Raw genomic sequence first — 14,171 nt, forward strand, 5'->3', positions numbered from 1 at the left:
AAAGTTTGAGATGAATAGCGCATGCCCCACCCAAATGTGTCTTTACCTGCATGGAGCCAGATCTGGGCGAGGGTCATCCATGGGTGGAGGGGTCCCTGTTTCGGAGCGCTGCTTTGAAGGGACGATGCCACCTCGGACAGCGCCTGCTCCACCCGTGATGCTGCTATAGAAGTAGCTTGGACAGAACCTGGATGAAAAACACAGTCAGTGAGCAATGTTGCCTTCACCGGGGGTCTCTCTCCATTTATGGTTAGGATTCATCTATCCACAACACGCCAAGGATTAGGGCTCAGGCTTATCAAACCACTCAAGAGTGAAAATACTGATCTAGTATCAGTTCTGAATGCCAGCTGATCAAAGCTTAACTTTGTATGGATGTGTACACAGAGTATATTAATAGTAATTAAGGAAGGTCTACGTATTTGCTGCTACTTTGCACAAACTTACTAAACCTTGCATGCTGGCTGCAACGTACAAATTTTACAGGCCGAGCGACAAGTCAGTAAAAAATGAAGCTTGCCTTTTTGTCCGCTCAATTTTGAAAGAATGAAGGCCTTTTTGAAGGAACAGATCACCCAAAAATGAAAATATCATAATTTACTTGGTGGCCTAAAAGGCGAATTTTTTACGTGTACACAAGACGCAATTTTCGTCATCAGAAGAGTGCATGCGTACTGTATGTGCACCGCCAGATTTGTAAAACCCTGCGTACATTGACCGCGTAGATCGCACATACGCGTACAGGAGAATGTAGTATGTAGCCTAGGGGATGCGTTGCATTTTGTCGCAATGCGCACGCATCGAACGTACGATTCAAACAAACTATGCTTTGCAAGGCTGTGCGTGCGACCGTACATTAGCGTTCACGTAAAAAACAGGCTATACTCCGAGCTTAAAAGGGGACATATCATGAAAATCTGACTTTTTTCATATTTAAGTGCTATAATTGGGTCCCCATCAAACTAGAAAATGTGAAAAGATCAACCCAGTAACTTAGTTTTGGTAAACCATTCTTTGCAAGCATGTAGAAAAAAAGGTCATTGAAATCTGGCTCCCCTAGTGATGTCAGAAGGGGATTATACCACCCCTTAATCTGCACTTTCCAACCTCGGCACTGCGTTTTAGTGCAGAGAGAGAAGATAAAAAAATAACTGACAGCACAATTGAGTCAACAAACCACCATTATGGCGATCAGTGTTTGCATTTCATCAGCTCATTTGCATTTAAAGGGACACACCCAAACACAGCAAATTATTGCTTATACCTACCAAGTGGTAATTTTTACATGCTATAATAAATTATCTGTGGGGTATTTTGAGCTAAAACTTTACATATGTACTCTGGGGACACCAAAGATTTATTCTACATCTTTAATGAAATGTCCCCTTTAAAGAGCACCTATTACATTACTAAAAAACAACGCTATTTTGGGTATTTGCTATTATATGGAAATGTAAAATCGTGAATCGGATAATTGGTGCTCTTTAAGACTTTTGTACAGTACTGCACATTTTGGTCTATTTTCATTTCTAGGCTCAACTCCTTATTTACTATGATTTTTCAAAATGTTTGTGTTTCACAGAGGAAGATAGGTCACACAGATTTCGACAGCGAGTAAAGTCTTTCAGTTTAGGGTGAACTATTCCTCTATCAGTGTTAACAATAAATTATCCAGATTTGGCCTCAGTTCTTTTTCAATTTGCCAGATTAAGGAGATGAACCGTAAAGAATGAACAGAAGACACCACAATGGTTTCCTGAACTGAAATGAAACCGCACCCTGTAGTTCGGCGATCACAGAGACGCTATTTGTCTGGACATGTGGCTGCCCGGCAGAGCTCCGCTCAGGGCATCAGCGTGGTCATTAAAGTCTCGGTCGGGGTTCAGGAGAACATATTAGGATCCTCAGTCTCAATGAGTCATAGGCTGGACTTTATCGACCAAACCAGCAGGACATAAAACGCATTCGGACCGAAATCGATCCTGGTATATCTCAGTTTCATTCTTTTTAGCAACAAGCCTGTTGAGTCCAATCCATGGCTTCTGCTCCTATGTTTAGTGTTTTCTATGGTGACAAAGGCATGGATCACTGAACTAAACATTAAAGACCCTGACACCCCCTATATGCTAAGTTTAAAGTCTTCCTGGGGATTTATCCTAATGTCTTACACCACAGTTTTTAAAGAATTAACACGTAAACTTTTGGTGAGTTCTAGTTAATAGCAAAGCACGTCTGAACAGATCAATCCTAAACAATTTGAAGCAGAAATTTAAAGAAATATTTCACCCTGAAATTCTGTCATTATTCATCCAAATTCATTTACAAGGTGCCTTAGGGGCGTTTCACATTTGGGGCCCTATTTTAACGATCTGAAACGCAAGTGCGAAGCGCAATGCGCAAGTGACTTTGTGAGCGGATCTTGGGCGCTGTTGCTATTTTCCCGGCGGGAGAAATAACTCTTGCGCCAGGCGCAAATCAATAAGGGGTTGGTCTGAAGTAGGTTCATTATTCATACAGTAGGTGTGGTTTGGGCGTAACGTCAAATAAACCAATCAGAACGCTAGCCAACATTCCCTTTAAACGCAAGGTAGCAAGTTCCATGGCGGGTTGCTATTATTATGACAGATTTTCCAGGAGCGGTTCTCAGCCGAGGAGACCCACTTTCTTGTAAGAGCAGTCAAAGGCAGAGAAGTTGTTTTGTATGGGGATGGGAGAAACCCGCCCAAATCAGCGTCGGTTAAACAGACGTGGGAGGAAATAGCCACAATTGTCTCATCAGCTGGCATCCACATCGTTGCGCCAAGCGCTACAATGATGTCAGGAGACGGGGGAATCCCAAGCTTGCCAGCATAAATCGGGCACGCCGTGTACTGGGAGGTGGATCTGCCTCAGGACCTGATGCCAGCAGAGGACATCGGGCGTCCACCCTCACCGCTGAAAGGGTTTGGGGGCTTTGAAATCGGAAGAAACGCAAGCAAGGTCCAACCCCAAAGTACACTTACAAATCAAGTTCATATACATTAAGGTTTCTTATGAAAACATTTTAATCGTTATTTGCATGATAATTTTTTAACGCAGCCACACAATAAATAAAAACTACCACCACAATGCTCACCACTATGATTCCCCTCATCTCATGTGTTAATATTTTTTATTGTAACAATTTATGATTTGCAAAAATAACTTTTACATCTGTGTAGATTAGATAAGCAAAGTGTGTGCGCGTTGTGCACGCTATACATTATGGTCAAGCATGCGCCCTTAAAATAGCATAATGAACCACGCGCAACGCGCCACTGACTTTAGACTAATTTTTTTTTTCCAGTGGCGCAATTGTTTTTTGAAACTGCAAAATAGCATCAGGGAAGGTTTGCGCCGGAACACGCCTCCTTTTTTGCACTGAACCGCCCAGGGAGCGCAAGTTCATTCCCTAGTTTGCCGACGTGCGTCTGTGGAGGTAAAAACCCGCTGTGCGCCGGTGCAAAATACGAATGATACATGCGTCACTGACAAAGTCAATTGCGCTGGGTGCAAGATAGGGCCCATCGTGTCTTTTGCGCGCTCAAGTTTGTTATTTCAAATGTAGGCACGCAGTATGCACGCTCATAATGGAAGCGGCGCGGTCACGACGCGCAAGCGGTGCGACCGGCTCGTTTTTTTCAGGTGCTACCGCAACTAGTTAAAAACATTTCAACTTTTCAAAATGCCGCAAGCGCACCGCAGGTCATGTGACAAGAACCAACAAATGATCGCATTTTCCGCACGGTTTTAGACGCGAAATGTGAACCACCCCTTAAAGGTACACTGTCAGAAAAAAGGGTCTCTAGCCGTCACTGGGGCAGTACTCTTTCAAAAATGACACTTTTTCAATTTGGCACATGGTAATTGTTTACGAGATGTTTGGGATCACTAACGTCAAACTTTTTCCATGTGCCAAATTTGACTTTACATGGATGTGAAGAAGTGCGATCACACAAATGGTTTCAAGAGACCTGAAAAAAGCATACAAATAAGGCTACTTTTTATAAATGTAGATTTTTATACTGCTGGAAAAACAAAGGTTTGAAACAATAATGACTTATTTTGGGTGATCTGTTCCTTTAAAACAAGTCATACACTTGACTCTCACACAAAACCTACTGAAGTGGGTCAACTGAGTGGCTTCGCACTGTAGGGTGAGATTGATGACAAGTGCATTCTAGATCAACAGTTAGATTAACGGCTTCACATCTTTCTCGAGCACATGCGTGTGCACACGCAAACTCAAACAGACTCCCATGATGCATCACACCAGGCTGCAGGAATAGCAGGATCATGGAGCTCCATGCTAAGAGTGGGAAGAGCTTTAAAGCGTCATATGGAATTGCACACACAGATAAAGCAGATATGCATTTAAAGAGACAGTATTATTTATTTCTGCTAACTAAATAATTTCACATTTCTCAGCACTTCCCATTAAATTCAGCCTTTACACAAACTATTTTTAATTTCTTCAGGAGCAATGATAATATATTTTCAGATGATTCAGCATGCATATTATATGGACAACAGCATCAACAAATGTCTGAGTCGCTACAAACTATTCACACCGCCACCTGCGAGAACATCAAACTGTCTGAAAGTCATTCATTTAAAATATGAGCTCTGGCAAGCAGCGGCGTGTCTTGGACGGTGTGAGCCTTGAGGAAAGTTGAAATCAAGTCAACTTTGTGTTACTGAGCTATCCCCCTGGTAACTGTTGAAAGTTACCAAAAGGACTATTTTCTGGCACTGCGTAATATCATTGCGCCTGCTGTACACGTTACGGGAGCAAAGTCCTTGATTATTACGCCAGTTTGAGAGTATAGTTCCTAGCCATATCGGTAAAAAAGACACTTTTAATTTTGACGTCGTTCTCAGTGCACAATATAACAGAAGAGTCAAGTTTTAAATAGAAAAAATATCAAAACTATTTCGTTATTTTTAAGCGCGATGCTAATGGTCTAATCAGATTCAATGGATTATGCTAAGCTATGCTAAAAGAGCTAGCGCCAGACCCGGAGATCAGCTGAATGGATTTCAAAACAGTAAAAATTACATGTTTAACTCTAGGGGAGCTGGAAAATGAGCCTATTTTCAAAAAAAGTGGAGTGTTCCTTTAAACGCGGAGTATAGTCTGTTTTTTACGTGTGCGTGAACGTACGCCCATGGTCAAACGCACAGCTTTGCAAAGCATAGTTTATTTGACTCATGCGCAATGCATCTGGTGGGCTACAAACTACATTCTCCTATAGACGGTTTCAGCAGTAACAACATAAACAAGTGGCTTTTGTGGTCAACAGGTAACTTCCTGAAAACTCAGCTAAGAATCAATAACAACAAAGTACTTTAAACATTGTTTATTTATATAGCAAGCAAAATAAACAACACGTAGATTACATAGGAAACCAAAAAATGTGTTATTTTTGACGAGGTATTGTTAAAGAATTCAGTTTAGCAACTAGTCAGACCATTAAAAAAAAACTGAAACCGGAAGTAAAGTTCTGACCAGACGCGTATCGCGTCATCACACGTGCGTCTGATGAAACAGTCTATACGCGACCTACACGTACAAAGTATGCCAGTTACAAAAATCTGACGCTGCGCGTACTATTCTAATGACAAATTTTGTGATCGGATATGTCACACCCATTTTATAATCAGTGTCCTTAATGACTAATGATCAATATTTAACAACTTTCAAAGTAATTACAGTTAGTCCCTTCAAATGTGAAATGTTTTAGCTGGAGGTTTCTTACAATTTGGACATTGTCATTGGGATTGTCAGATAAAAACTGCAAGGGTTTAAATCATATTTTGGGTTAATGGATAAAAAGTACATTTTAGAAAAGGTCCTTTCCCTGATGAGGCACTTTTTATAGTCATATTTATCTAAATTGTGTAAAATAACAAATCCATCAATGTAAATTTATGAGGTAACATTTATGTCTGCAGGACAAATGTCTTCGAGATAAGTTACATGCCATAATACTTTGGTTGACCGCAGGCATGAGCAACAGCAATAGAACTGTCATTATTACCAAAAGATACTATCTTTATATGTTATAAACTGGTTTACAAACAAAACTATAAGTGGCTTGTGAACACACTTGTGTGCCTGACTTACACAATACTGTCTCTTTAATTATTAAAAACTGAGGCCAATCGAGTGCATCTATGTCTCTCTCCAGCACAAACAGGTCTGGGGACACAACACGCCAGGAGAGACACACAATCAAAGGGCAAAACAAAGGTAAGAGAGGCAACGCGTCCACTAAACACACAATGCCAGAGCGTGTGAAAGTGTCTTAACAGGTGGCGGGTGCTCTCTGTCAAGGAAAAGGCAACAGGGCAATGAAGCAGGTGTGTATGCGTGTACATACTGTGTATGTGTGTGTGAGAGAGAGAGAGAGAGAGAGAGAGAGAGAGAGAGAGAGAGAGAGAGAGATAGAGAGGTAGATCAGTAACAGCAAGAGTTACTTACAAACCCCAATAAAGGAGTCAAAACCATGAAAGAAAGCATCTTGAAGGTTGCCTTTGGAACCAAAAGAATGACATAAACACAAAAATGAGGCTTTGATTATTCGTACAAAAATCTGAATCAAAACAACAACAACAACAGAAATGAGCACAGAAAGAAATATAACTGAAAAAGGAAATAAATTCCTGTCGTTTTCTTTGAGTTTTGAGTTTCGGAGTGGGTAAAGGCCCTGTATCTTCCACTTGATGCTGAACAGGTGTGTGACATCATCTACTGTGTGTGTACCGTCTTAAAAATTTATTTTGCAAAATGGTTACCTGAACAAGAACTTTTAGGTCAAAGATTCTTAAAGGTGCACTGTGCAGGAACACCATACTAATACTGTGTTTGAACCCCTTTCACCTTCAGAACTGCCTTAATTCTACGTGGCATTGATTTAACAAGGTGCTGAAAGCATTCTTTAGAAATGTTGGCCCATATTGATAAGGTAGCATCCCATGGAGATTTGTGGGATGCACATCCAGGGCACGAAGCTCCCGTTCCACCACATCCCAAAGATGCTCTATTGGGTTGAGATCTGGTGACTGTGGGGGCCATTTTAGTACAGTGAACTCATTGTCATGTTCAAGAAACCAATTTGAAATGATTCGAGCTCTGTGACAAGGTGCATTATCCTGCTGGAAGTAGCCATCAGAGGATGGGTACATGGTGGTCATAAAGGGCTGGACATGGTCAGAAACATTGCTCAGGTAGGCCGTGGTATTTAAACGATGCCCAATTGGCATTAAGGGGTCTAAAGTGTGCCAAAAAAACAACCTCCATCCAATAACACCATTGCATTAATGAGAAATTGAACAGGTGTTCCTAATAATCCTTTAGGTGAGTTTGTATTATCAGTTATGTATAAAGACCTTACAAAATAATAGGACTGACTAACGATTAGTCGTGTTTGCAAAATAAAAGTTTTTGTTTACATAATATATGTGGGTGTACTGTGTATAATTATTATGTATAAACACACACACACACACACGCACGCACGCATGTATATATTTAAGAAACATTTGCATGCGTATATACATACATACATACATACTTTATATTATATATATAAATATTTATATTTATTATAATTATTCATTTATGTATGTGTATTTATATATACATAATTATTGTACACCCACATATATTATTTAAATAAAAACGTTTATTCTGCAAACAATTAGGTCGCAACAAAATAATCTTGTATTGTTTTTTTTTACCTGAGCGTAGCTGCGTCTGGTCATAGTTTAAGATGGTGCAACAGGCTTACATATTTTTTACAATGTCAGACGTAGCTAAGCCCGACGTAGGACTAATACCAACTTCTTTATGTCCGGCTGGTGCAACTGGCCCCTGGTTATTTGCGCATGATTAAACATGAGTCTTAATGGCGAGAAAACAAAGCTTTGTATAGTTTTTTTTTTTTTTTTAAGTGGGGATTGGGGGTGCGCCAACCTGGTTGGGACATAGAAGGGTGTGCGTAGGAAAAAAGTTTGGGAACCGCTGCCTTAGAATGAGCCGTTGTATCTACATAAAATATGGGTCCCCTTAGATGGAAGTCGCCATTTTGCGCTGCCGTGTTACTATAGTAGCCCTAAACGGACAAACTGCGCGTTTTGTCACTATGTTGACGTTGTCTCGGACGATGACGTGTTTGTCCTGTGGGGGCTAAAGCCGAAAGTATCCTAGGGACGTCCATGTATGCGTGCCATCCGCATGACGTCATTTTCGACATCAGGAGGGTCCGCGATGAGTGCACTTTGAAAGCTGCGCTGGAAAAAAGTATACTGCGGCCTTAACGTAGCTTCTCTATGTGTTTCAAAAGGGAGGGGCGAGCTGTGGACTGAGACAATAGTTGCAATTCACAATCTCACCTCTAGATGCCACTAAAAACCTACACAGTGGACCTTTAAAAGAACCATTTCTTTCTTACCTTTTAATAATCTGTAGCTTTTTTCGCTAAAAAGAAACATTTGTGCAACAGAAATCTTTTGTGGATGTTAAAGGTTCTTTATAGAACCATACAGCCTGAAAAAGTACATTTAGGAAAGTACAGTGCTTTCAAAAAGTAACTGGACACTTTGTCACACTAAAAATGTATGAATTCTATTGCATTAGATACAAAATATCAAAACAAGCTTTTAAATTTAAATTAATTTTGATTGGTTTGTCAATATTTTATAGTTTATAAAGCTATATATTGTTATAGCTGTGGTGTGAAGTTTGCTATTCTTTTAAATTTGGAGTGATTTTCAAAACTTTATATTTATAGTAATCGTTATCATCCTTTGGTGTGAACACACCTTTATTTTGGTTAACCCATGTCCAAATACTTTAAAGAAATGCTGGGTTATTTTCCACACAGCGTTGGGTCAAAAAAGGGACAAACAGCCAATTAATTAAACCAGAAAATTTTATATTTGACCCAACAACCCGGCATAGGCATATTTTGGGCATAGGTTTATTATGTTTTGCTTGAAATGTGCGTTTATGCTTCGTTTCTTCATAATAAATGCCACTTGTTTGGATATTTTGTTGATCTAATGCAATGACACAGTATATACCAATACCATAAAGTATAAAAAAACGCTTAAGCTACACTTAATGATTTAAACACGCACACACAGCATAGTAGATAGAGATAGCAGTAAATCACATGAAGATTATTGAAGAAGACAAGAGCAGCAGATAGACCAAATTTACACCTGGTGTTAACATCAGTCGAGGGTAATCATCAGTGCATTGACAGTGCTAAAAACAGGTGTAAATGAGGTGCAAAGCCTTTCATTATCAGATCACCTAAAGCATATTGGGAGGTGGTCAAATATGTGTGGAACCACATCGCATTATCAGTTCACAGTAATGCGTCACACACAAAGAGGCACCATCTACTCACCTGTCATTGAGAGAAAAAACTGACTGAAAATACACGTCCAAATAAAATTTGGAAATTCACACATGTACACAATTCATGCGCAAGACTTCACAGAAATTCCTCAGAATACTCAATATCAACATGCAGTGTTGCTGACTTATTTTTAAAAAAATCAACACGCATACAATGGCATAGTTAGTAATGTATCCAATCGCAAAATATGGCAACTAATGTTAATACCATACTGTAAAAAATGATATCAAAGCAATATAAATGTTACTTTAACTTAACAAATTAGGTTAAACAGTTTTAACGTGTTTGTATAAGTTATGTCAATTTATCAAAGATCAAAACTTAAAATAGCATGTTGAATTGACTTGCAAAACTAAGTTGTTTGTAACTTCATGCAGCATTTTCTTTTACAGAGCAGGCGTTTAGGATAAAGGTGACAAAATGCAGTACGGATTTCCAAGTAAAGGGCAGTTCACACTATGGACGATAACTATATAGTAGGGACGGTATCGTTGGGATCAGTTTCAAAGCAATATCTCAGCTGATGAACAAGAAAAAACTTCTGCTGAATGGTTGTTGTTGATCAGATGTAATGTCCGAATAAAAAACGATAGGAGTTGGGCTCCTACCTCAGCATAGGCACGGACCCTACGCCATAACCTGACACACACCTGTAACAATGCAAAAATGTAACAACGCGTCAATTTTAAGCAGACTGCAAGCGCTGTGATTGGTCAGATAAAACCCCAAAAATCTGCGTCTTATTTTTCCATCTGCATTTTTGAGTGTGGCTGTAAAAATTTGGCTTTTGCCTTGCTACTGTAACATGCCCGTGGACATTGCCAACCAGCAATCCACATGTGTAATTGCACGTTGATGCGTGACGACCGAAGCGCAACCTTCCGATCTCTCTGATGAATCCAATATGAAAGTGATTTAAACTGCAATTCATCGACTGCCCACTAGAGGCAGGCTCCAAAAGGGAGTCAATTCCCATAGACCCCCATGTTAAAATGCCCAACTTTACAGTGGAAAATAATGTGTTTACAGCCTGGTACAAAATAAAGTTTTTGGTCTGTTTGCCCTTCATGACAACAGTGATAGGGGTGAATTTTTTTGTAACTCATCCGTTTAAATGATACTAAGCCTTAAAGTTCTGCATAATTAAGGCCGTGACCACTTGAGTGACGGTTGAACAGCCACTGCTGTCACTAGAATCTAGCTAGGCGGGAGTGGTTTCAGCAACCAGTCACCTCAGCTTCACCCATGCCCGCCTTTTTACCCATTTTCGGATATCCGCGAGGAATGCGCGGTGACGCGCAGCCAAGATACTTTAGCTTTAGGCTACTTTAAGCTTCAAAAACGATCTTCAGAAACCTATATTTTTTACAGTCTATGGTGACAACGCAGAAGTATTAATGAAAACTGCTACAGCGTAGGTCCTACGCAGAATCGCAATAAACACTGTAACACGTCGATTTAAAATTAGCATAAGGTTTTCGTTATTGTTGTTTAAGTGTGGACATTAATAGGTACACTTTTAGTTTGTATAGTTATCGCTATAGGGTGAACGCTTCTTAAAGGGATAGTTCGGCCAAAAATGATATTAAACCCATGATTTACTCACCCCCAAGCTGTCCGAGTTGCATATGTCCAGCGTTTTTCAGACAAACACATTTTCGGATATTTTAGAAAATGTTTTAGATCTTTCAGTTGATTAAATGAAATGTTACGGGGTCCACGACCTTCAAGTCCAAAAAAAGTGCATCCATCCTTCACAAATTAAATCCAAACGGCTCCAGGATGATAAACAAAGGTCTTCTGAGGGTAATTAATCCGCGCGATGTTGTTGTAGAAATATCCATATTTAAAACTTTATTAACGTAAATAACTACCTTCCGGTAGCGCCGCCATCTTAGTCGCGTCCGCATTCAGGATGAGTGCTTACGCAGCCTACGGAGGCTTCTCTGCCCTCCGATTTTCACTAAGAAAACTGTTTACACTACGCTAATACTCTCTCCTGAATACAGAGGAGTCTAAGATGGCGGCGCTACCGGAAGGTAGTTATTTATGTTAACAAAGTTTTAAATATTGATATTTCTACAACAACACCGCACGGATTACCCTCAGAAGACCTTTGTTTTTCATCCTGGAGCCGTTTGGATTTAATTTGTGAAGGATGGACGCACTTTTTTTGGACTTGAAGGTCGTGGACCCCGTAACATTACATTTAATCAACTGAAAGATCTAAAACATTTTCTAAAATATCCGAAAATGTGTTTGTCTGAAAAACGATGGACATATGCAACTCGGACCGCTTGGGGGTGAGTAAATCATGGGTTTAATATAATTTTTGACCGAACTATCCCTTTTAAGGATTAGTCCATTTTCTTAAAAAAAAAAATCCAGATAATTTACTCACCACCATGTCATCCAAAATATTGATGTCTTTCTTTGTTCAAAACATGATTCTCATTTTGATGGACTTTAAATGGACCCCAACACTTAATTTTAATGCAGTTTAAAATGGCAGTTTCAACGGACTCCAAACGTTCCCAAACGAGGCATAAGGGTCTTATCCGAAACGATTGTCATTTTTGGCAAGAAAAATAAAAAATATGTACTTTTAAACCAAACTTCTCGTCTTCCTCTGGTCCTGTGACGCGCCAGCGGACCTCACGTAATATGTCATCACATCAAGAGGTCGGATGATGTATCGAATAAGACCCTCATGCCTCGTTTGGGATTGTTTAGAGTCCTTGGAAACTGCAATTGTAAACTGCATTAAAACTGTTAAATATTAGGGTCCATTAAAATGAGAAAAATCCTGGAATGTTTTACTCAAAAAACATAATTTCTTCTCGACTGAACAAAGAAAGACATCAACATTTTGAATGACATGGTGGTGAGTAAATTATCAGTATTTTTTTTTTTTAAGAAAATAGACTAATCCTTTAACACAGGAAGTCTTATTGTACTTTAAGTGATGGCTCAGTACTGGACATGATCTGGGGTTTTAAATGGCTATCTGTCAATGTCACTCCTTCGATTCTCCAGCAATCTCTTGGTGGAGATTAAGAGCTTAGTGTCAGTCTCACGGGCCACTGGATCCCTGAACCCACACCATAATGTATCCTGTTAGAGCCTTTTAACAAGAATGCCTTTGCCCTTTACAGCTACTCTTAACCATGACTGGATGAACCATAAAGAGGCGAGAGCTAAATAAAGCACTTTTTTGAAGCCGGTTGCACACATGTCCCTGCTAAGTGAGGTCATCAGTAACTGGGTATGTAAAGTGTGACTGACAGAAAATTATTGATGCTTGATTTTCTTTGAGAACATAAGATTTCAAAACATCCAAACACAAATCCAAACCGCATCAACAAGCAAGTCACAAACGACTCAAAACAGGACTGGTAGGCAGGGACTCAGGCAGAGCAGTACGGTTAGTGGCAGGGGATTGGCCGGTGAGTAGAGAATCATGCCTAGCTATTGGCCGAAAAACACACAAGGTGCAGACTGCATTACTGGAAGAGGAGAAGCGTCGGCGGGGGGCGTGGTCACAGAAAGCATGGCTGCTGCGATTCTGGGTTGATTCGATCTTGGGTGGAGGTGAAGAATAGAAAGATGGAAGAGGAAAGAAAGGAGATACAGGTTCTGACCCCGAGAAGGAGGAAGAGGAGTGAGAGGCTAGAAACAAAAAATGAGAAGGTAACAAGTAACCAAACAATAAATGAAAACAGAAATAATCTTGACCAAAGAACGCTAAAAAAGAAATGCATAATCAGATATGAACAAATGAAGCAGGACAGGGTGAGACTGTAAAGGAAACGGGTAACTGATGACTCACAGAGGCAGGGTGACAAGTTTAATGTCTGCATATTGTGCAAACACTCATTTTTGACCATTTTCATCTGATTATTGACTGCATGAGACACCGGGTGATAACATCATACATTTTATATTATTTTATTTTTGATGAAAGATAGATAGATAGAAAGAGATAGAGAGAGAATCTAAAAAAGACAGTAATGCAGATGTCAGTTGTCATGGTAACACATACTAAAGTGATGCATAAAAGAAGCCATTATCACATTAACTTTAGTGATGTAGAGATGTTATTTTGCACATGTATGTGTGTGTGTGTGTTTACCTGTCTCTGCATCACTGAAGTCAGGTAGTGTCATGGCGTTCAGCTGGCGACGGTCAGCGACAGCTCTGTCTAAGAGACTGCTTCCCCTCCCAGAATCACTACAGACAAACACACGCGGCAGAAAAGAAGCAAAAGGCCATTAAGACATTAAAACAAGAGACTGAATCAAGCACTCAGACAGCCGATGTGATATTTGCACATCAATACACACTCACAGAATGATGAAACCCTTAGAAATTTCACATCCTGCATAGCCAGACAGATCTCAACATCTGTTGTAGCACACATACGAGCAAAACCACAAAGCCTCTGTAAAGGACACTACTACTAACCCACAATGTGATACTTGCTTATACAAACTAGTCATCATGAATTAAGGGTATTTTGGTTGGTTGCTTATTGGTCCGAGATATATATGAAAAGTTTGGTTCCAAAACGCCATAAATCCATTTTGACTCATTTCGGTAAAAATGTGATGAAAAGCAATATTTTCTGTTACAAACTTTCAAATAGCATCTTTAGGTTATAATAACATTAATAACTTTGTTATATTAAAGGGGACAGAAAATGAAAAAAACATTTTTACCTTG

General features: G+C 39.7%; 1 protein-coding gene across 1 annotated transcript in view; it reads right to left on the minus strand.

Moving 5' to 3' along the window:
* Positions 1-14,171, minus strand: part of ttc7b (tetratricopeptide repeat domain 7B) — a 47,333-nt gene that overhangs the window by 1,729 nt on the left and 31,433 nt on the right. Inside the window, exons 17-20 of the mRNA XM_073812284.1 lie at positions 13,582-13,679; positions 12,957-13,118; positions 6,503-6,553; positions 47-187 (exon numbers count right to left, since the gene is read on the minus strand). Of these exons, the coding sequence (XP_073668385.1) occupies positions 47-187; positions 6,503-6,553; positions 12,957-13,118; positions 13,582-13,679 (452 nt within the window). The remainder of the gene's footprint in view (positions 1-46; positions 188-6,502; positions 6,554-12,956; positions 13,119-13,581; positions 13,680-14,171) is intronic.

Source organism: Paramisgurnus dabryanus, chromosome 17 (assembly GCF_030506205.2).
Source record: "Paramisgurnus dabryanus chromosome 17, PD_genome_1.1, whole genome shotgun sequence".
Taxonomy (NCBI): Eukaryota; Metazoa; Chordata; class Actinopteri; order Cypriniformes; family Cobitidae; genus Paramisgurnus; species Paramisgurnus dabryanus.